Raw genomic sequence first — 7,500 nt, forward strand, 5'->3', positions numbered from 1 at the left:
TGACCCAATTTAATAGAAAGAGTGGATACTACACACACTGTATTCAGGGATGGGAATCAGACTCCCGCTGCACAGCAGTGTGATCCATTCCTGGTTTCACTGTGAGTTTAATAATCAGACACACCCTGAGCTTGTTAGCTAGACACACTGGGGGCTGATCAAGCTGGTAGTGAAACCTGGACTAGATCACACTGCTGTGCAATAGGAGTCTGATTCCCATCCCTGGTTTAATCTACCAGTTATAATGTATTCAGCGATTCCTTTAGCTAGAACCCTTTTTCATCACTTGCCATTAAACTCTGCCTACTGAACAGAATGACTATTGGAAACAAAGCCATTATAGCTCTATTGAATAGCTTCAAACCCAGCAGAGTGAATCAAAGCCTGCCATATCCACTGAGACTGATTGGGAATGACAGTGCGATCGCTACAAGCCACTTATCCACACCTGAGACACCACACTGTGCCACGATCTCTCTCGCAATACAGCTCACCCGACACAGCGAAAGTTACAATGCAAGATTCATATTTAAATACAGTGCAGTTTACAGTGAGTGCAAATCATAATACTACTAGAATACAGTATCTTATACAATCTTAATTACAATCAAACCTGATCATGTGACCACCTTTATTCAGAGACCACGTGGTCTTGAGTGACCCATTTAAATTCCTCCCTGTGATATCTATGCTTTTAATTTACCTGTATTAAGAGATCACATGTCTAACAGACACCAGCCAGCGCATTTCTCTCACCCAGCAACGAGACTCAAACCAGTATTAAACAACCTTTTTAGCAGGCTTTTATCTGTATTCAATATATTAAAACAACGCTGTCTTGTAAAGGAAGAGAGAACACGTGGGTAGAAACGAACGGTCTCTAGACGATACAGTTAAAGTTACTGAACTTGGAAAGACAGAAAATTGCAGAAAAATGTGCCGTTTGGAAAGACGCGGATACAGAACATTTTGAAACGGAAAGTAGAACTGGAGATGGTCTTTGCTTTCACAGAATAATTTCTGTGTAAATGCGTTATCTAAATGGACTTAGTACCATTCCACCTTGGAGTCATTTACAGTGTGTTTTAAATACAGAATTACAGGAAGGCATGTCGGAGACACACAGAAAAAGTATCTTTTAAGAGACCACCTGTGTTGCGGCCACTATTTGACTCCCTTGCTTGGTCTCTGAATTCAGGTTTGACTGTGCTCAGAAATTCAAAACAAAAGCACAGCCCTAATTAAAAGCTCTCCTAGTAAATGAACCCAAGTGGTTCTGGGATGGTTTACTGTAGGAGAAAGTGAGTTCCAGGGGACTTATTTGACCTGAAAAAAGAAACAAGGTCCAGGGGTCACAAATGGAGATTAGATAAAGGGGCATTCAGAACAGAAAATAGGAGGCACTTTTTTACACAGAGAATTGTGAGGGTCTGGAACTCCCCAGTAATGTTGTTGAAGCTGACACCCTGGGATCCTTCAAGAAGCTGCTTGATGAGATTCTGGGATCAATAAGCTACTAACAACCAAACAAGCAAGATGGGCTGAATGGGGCCTCCTCTCGTTTGTAAACTTTCTTATGTTCTTAATATTGGTTACACCTCCTCTCAGTTTCATGGGCCGTTTCTACTGTTAATTCGAGAAACCGATGTGCTCTAAGTCATAAACAACGAGAGATGCGTGAATGAAGGGTGAATAATCAGGGTTTATCTTGCACTACAGTTTTATATCTCCACTAAGAAACCCCTATCCTATTTGTTGGCCAACGGTGCTCTTTCCCTGTGTTCCAGGTCCCGCTCTGTGAGCGGTGCTTCAACAGGCCTCTCCTCCAGCCCTCTCAGCAGCCCCAGGGTAAGTTTTTATTGGCCAGCATCCCAGCTGGGAGGCTGACACTGAAGGAGTTCTGACCGTCTTTAAATCCATTCTCTTACCTTTTTATTAGCAATAGCAATGTTATAATTCCTCACCTTTAAATAAGTGCAGAACAAAACATACAAATACACGCCTTATTAACATTGTAACATGAATATAGCCCCCCTGTCATTTTAATATATTAAGTTTTAAATCTAGACAGCACTGTGCATATGTATTTATTTTCAGTTTTATTTTTAAAATTGTTATTTATTGTATTCCTCTATTTTATTAATTCTTTATTTTTATATATTTTTTTTTACTAAGTTGGGTCAATATTTCAATACGTTTAAATGCTGGTTGAACTTAAAGAAAGAAAAACAGACTTATTTTATCTTTGAAAACTGGTAAACATACTCCTCCCAGCACATGGAAAACAAGCCCGCTAAACCGGAGCTTAAAAAAAGAGTATTTTGGAGCCCATTGTAATTTGAATGCAATGGGTGCCACCTTGTGGTTCAATGGTGTTATTGCACTAGTCACTGTTATAATCAGTTGTAAGACATTCATTCAGTAGCAGAAAGATCTTTTTTTCGTACATTATATTCAAGCCCAGATAAACACTCTATAATAGCTATCTACAGAAAGCCTAAAACGTTTTAAAACACACCCCATTCTAAATAATTTATTTAAAGAAACAGTTTAGTCCCCAGCATAGAAAATGATTTCCAAGCAAATCTAAATAGAAAAAAAAGAATACATTTGTTTATATAACCTGAGATATTTCAGGCTGAACATTTTCCTATATGTGATTAAGAAGACTATTAGAATAAGAAGACTTTTAAACAGACACACAGAGAGACAGAGACAGACACAGACAGGTAGATAGGCAGACAAAGAGACAGACAGACAGACAAACAGACAGACAGAGAGAGAGAGAGAGATGACACACACACAGAGAGACAGAGTGAGCAACAGAGATAGACAGACCGATAGAGATAGACAGACAGAGAGACAGACAGACAGAGAGAGTGACAGAGAGACAGACAGGTAGAGATAGACAGAGAGACAGACAGAAAGAGGTAAACAGAGAGACAGACAGACAGAGAGAGTGACAGAGAGACAGACAGACACACACAGCTGGAGGGATAGAGACAGACAGAGAGAGAGATGACAGACAGACACACAGATAGATACACAGAGAGACAGACAGACAGACACATAGACAGGTTTACAGACAGACAGATACACAGGGACAGACAGACAGACAGGCAGAGATAGACAGACAGACAGATACACAGACAGACAGACAGACAGACAAAATGAGAGACACTGTTCTTAGTACCACAGGAAACTTCTGAACATGTCATTTGGAGCTGCTTACTCTCCCCCTTACAATGTTCAAGAGTTCAAGAGCTGCTGTTCAGTTCTAGCCATCTAGTGCCAGTGCCATCTAGTGTACAGCCAGGGTATTGCCAGCAAAACAGAACTTGATCCACAGTGGCAGGGATTTCAGTTATAGGTGGAAAACAATCCTTTGTAGATGAAATCCTTTTGGGCTGTAGAATTCGACTCAGGAACCTACACCTTTTGAGGCTTACCATCTCTTCCTTTGCTACATATATCATGTATCTGTGATAGCGCCATCTAGTGCACAGCTAGTGTATTGCCAGCAATCCCAAGTGTCAGACCACTAGGGGGCGCTGGCTCTTCTGTACAGACACTGGCTGTGTTACACTACGGCAGACAGCTGAATTGACGTGTTGAAATGATTTGTATTGTGATACAAGACCACAGCAGAGCTCTAGAGTTAAAGAACTACAGCTCCCAGCATCCCTCGCCATGGCCGCGGGTGCAGAGGCATGCTGGGAGCTGTAGTCCTAGACAGGGCTGTCCGGATTCACAATGCAATAACTATGGCAGTGCAGCAAGAACTGAAGAGCAGCTCCTGAATTTGTAGCCATCTTTTGAGTCATTGCAAGAGGAACCAGTCAGAATGGTTGGTTTAAAAGTCCATTATTTGTTCGTGTCTGTTTTTTGATCTGTTTCATTGTTAATCTTGTATGAGAAACAGAGCCATGCCATTCTGTCATGCCACCCCCCTACGCCAGCCTCTGTGGCACATTGTCTCAGCTGTACCATCTCATCCCACCCCTGGGGGTTCCCCCCCTCTCTCTCTCCAGAGCCCCGTATTCACATTCAGCCCATCCGACGTGGCGGCCGCCGCCAGGGAGCCCCGCCCATCGCCCGCGCCCGCCCCCCGAGGACCCCAGCCGTCCCACCGGGTGCCCGACCCCAAAACGCAAACCCTGCCAGCCAAGGTGTCGGAAAAAACCCACCTCCATCCCATCAAGTCCCTCCCTCTCCGCGACTCCCCCTCCCCTACCTCCCCTTCCCCCGCCTCTTCCACCTCGACCGCCTCTCCTTCCCCCTTCCCTTCCGTCTCACTCCCCACCGCTCGCTTCTTCTTCTTCCCTTCCAAACCGCCTTCCAAATGTGTACCCCCTGCTCCTGCTCCTCTCCTGCAGGTCACCCCTCACCCCTCTCCCCGGGGCAGCCCCCTGCCCACCCCCCTGGGCACCCCGGTCCACGGGCCCCCCCCACCGCGGGGGGAAGGCAGCAGTGGCAGTGGGAGCAGCTGCAGCGCGGGCTCAGTCACCCCGCCCTCCAGCCCTGGCGTGGGGGGCAGCAGCTCGGCTCACTGGAGGACCCGACTCAACTCCTTCAAGAACAACCTGCTGGGGTCCCCTCGCTTCCACAGGAGGAAGATGCAAGGTGAGGGGCTCATCTGCACTGCACACAGCACTGACTTCACAAGCATGGGAAGAAACCTTGACAATGACCAACGACTGGAAGTCTCAGGGTCTTCAGTGTGAATTCAGTGACTAACGACTAGAAGTCTTTCTCAGGGTCTTCAGTGTGAATTCAATGACTAACGACTAGAAGTCTTTCTCAGGGTCTTCAGTGTGAATTCAATGACTAACGACTAGAAGTCTTTCTCAGGGTCTTCAGTGTGAATTCAATGACTAACGACTAGAAGTCTTTCTCAGGGTCTTCAGTGTGAATTCAATGACTAACGACTAGAAGTCTTTCTCAGGGTCTTCAGTGTGAATTCAATGACTAACGACTAGAAGTCTTTCTCAGGGTCTTCAGTGTGAATTCAATGACTAACGAGTAGAAGTCTTTCTCAGGGTCTTCAGTGTGAATTCAATGACTAACGACTAGAAGTCTTTCTCAGTGTCTTCAGTGTGAATTCAATGACTAACGACTAGAAGTCTTTCTCAGGGTCTTCAGTGTGAATTCAATGACTAACGACTAGAAGTCTTTCTCAGGGTCTTCAGTGTGAATTCAATGACTAACGACTAGAAGTATTTCTCAGGGTCTTCAGTGTGAATTCAATGACTAACGACTAGAAGTCTTTCTCAGGGTCTTCAGTGTGAATTCAATGACTAACGACTAGAAGTCTTTCTCAGGGTCTTCAGTGTGAATTCAATGACTAACGACTAGAAGTCTTTCTCAGGGTCTTCAGTGTGAATTCAATGACTAACGACTAGAAGTCTTTCTCAGGGTCTTCAGTGTGAATTCAGTGACTAACGACTAGAAGTCTTTCTCAGGGTCTTCAGTGTGAATTCAATGACTAACGACTAGAAGTCTTTCTCAGGGTCTTCAGTGTGAATTCAGTGACTAACGACTAGAAGTCTTTCTCAGTGTCTTCAGTGTGAATTCAATGACTAACGACTAGAAGTCTTTCTCAGTGTCTTCAGTGTGAATTCAATGACTAACGACTAGAAGTCTTTCTCAGGGTCTTCAGTGTGAATTCAGTGACTAACGACTAGAAGTCTTTCTCAGTGTCTTCAGTGTGAATTCAATGACTAACGACTAGAAGTCTTTCTCAGGGTCTTCAGTGTGAATTCAATGACTAACGACTAGAAGTCTTTCTCAGGGTCTTCAGTGTGAATTCAGTGACTAACGACTAGAAGTCTTTCTCAGGGTCTTCAGTGTGAATTCAATGACTAACGACTAGAAGTCTTTCTCAGGGTCTTCAGTGTGAATTCAATGACTAACGACTAGAAGTCTTTCTCGGGGTCTCCAGTGTCAATTCATTGCAGTAGATTGCAATAGAGAGATCAATTATTTCCTGATCGGCTTGACTTGTTTTGTGTTTCTTTCTCCCAGTCCCGACATCGGAAGACATGTCCAGCTTGACCCCAGAATCTTCTCCAGAGTAAGTAACCATGGCGATAACCCCTATAACAATGTCCTGTAGTAACAGCACAGCACAGTGCAACAAAGCATAAAGCATGGTAAACCATAGGGAATCATTGTAAAGCACAGAGAGGTCTGGTAAAGTATAGGGAATCATTGTAAAGCACAGAGAGGTCTGGTAAAGCATAGGGAAGCATTGTAAAGCACAGAGAGGTCTGGTAAAGCATAGGGAAGCATTGTAAAGCACAGAGAGGTCTGGTAAAGCATAGGGAAGCATTGTAAAGCACAGAGAGGTCTGGTAAAGCACAGGGAAGCATTGTAAAGCACAGAGAGGTCTGGTAAAGCATAGGGAAGCATTGTAAAGCACAGAGAGGTCTGGTAAAGCATAGGGAAGCATTGTAAAGCACAGAGAGTTCAGGTAAAGCACAGGGAAGCATTGTAAAGCACAGAGAGGTCTGGTAAAGCATAGGGAAGCATTGTAAAGCACAGAGAGGTCAGGTAAAGCATAGGGAAGCATTGTAAAGCACAGAGAGGTCTGGTAAAGCATAGGGAAGCATTGTAAAGCACAGAGAGGTCTGGTAAAGCATAGGGAAGCATTGTAAAGCACAGAGAGGTCTGGTAAAGCATAGGGAAGCATTGTAAAGCACAGAGAGTTCAGGTAAAGCACAGGGAAGCATTGTAAAGCACAGAGAGGTCAGGTAAAGCATAGGGAAGCATTGTAAAGCACAGAGAGGTCTGGTAAAGCATGTTAAAAACAGGGTAAACTAACCCTTATAGAAGTGTCCCGCAGTAAAAGCACAGCACAGTGTAATAAAGCACAGTGTAATAGGCAAGCATTGTAAAGTATGGTAAAGCATATTTAAAAAAGAAATAGTAAAACTATGGGAAAGCATGCGGGGAAAACTGCATATTACAAATTGACTGCATAGTATAACCTTGGGAAATGCATGGTGAAGAACTGCAAATTACTGTACAAATAAACTTTGATATGAATAGTGTTCACTAACCTCCTAAAGGCAAAGTCCTCAATCAGAAACTCTGCGCAAAACTGTTTCAAAATGACTGCAGTGTTGCCAGTACCTTTAAGAGATCCACAAACAGAAAAAGATAAATTGTCTTCCCCACTGATGAAGGCATGAACCCTGACGCTGAGCTCAATCTGATACCAATGGAACAGCGCCTTTGAGTTAAATAAATCGCTACTAATTAAGAATCAATGGCTTGAACTGAATGGATTGAACTGGGATTGAATGCAGCTCATATTGTCCGTCTTTTATCCTGACAGGTTGGCGAAAAAGTCCTGGTTTGGGAATTTTATCAGCATGGAAAAGGAGGAGCAGATCTTCGTGGTGATCAGAGACAAGCCACTGAGCTCCATCAAGGCTGATATCGTCCATGCCTTCCTGTCAGTAAGTTAACCAAATCTGCCTGAACTTTATATAGACC

General features: G+C 43.9%; 1 protein-coding gene across 2 annotated transcripts in view; it reads left to right on the forward strand.

Moving 5' to 3' along the window:
- The window catches only part of LOC117407584 (serine/threonine-protein kinase BRSK2-like), a 35,734-nt gene that overhangs the window by 24,877 nt on the left and 3,357 nt on the right, over nt 1-7,500 (forward strand). The window contains exons 13-16 of one of the 2 annotated variants that reach the window (XM_059017876.1): nt 1,788-1,848; nt 4,032-4,623; nt 6,025-6,073; nt 7,340-7,463. In XM_059017876.1, the coding sequence (XP_058873859.1) occupies nt 1,788-1,848; nt 4,032-4,623; nt 6,025-6,073; nt 7,340-7,463 (826 nt within the window). The remainder of the gene's footprint in view (nt 1-1,787; nt 1,849-4,031; nt 4,624-6,024; nt 6,074-7,339; nt 7,464-7,500) is intronic. The other variant, XM_059017877.1, reaches the window with a different exon arrangement.

This window comes from Acipenser ruthenus, chromosome 58, assembly GCF_902713425.1.
Source record: "Acipenser ruthenus chromosome 58, fAciRut3.2 maternal haplotype, whole genome shotgun sequence".
In the NCBI taxonomy this organism is placed as follows: domain Eukaryota; kingdom Metazoa; phylum Chordata; class Actinopteri; order Acipenseriformes; family Acipenseridae; genus Acipenser; species Acipenser ruthenus.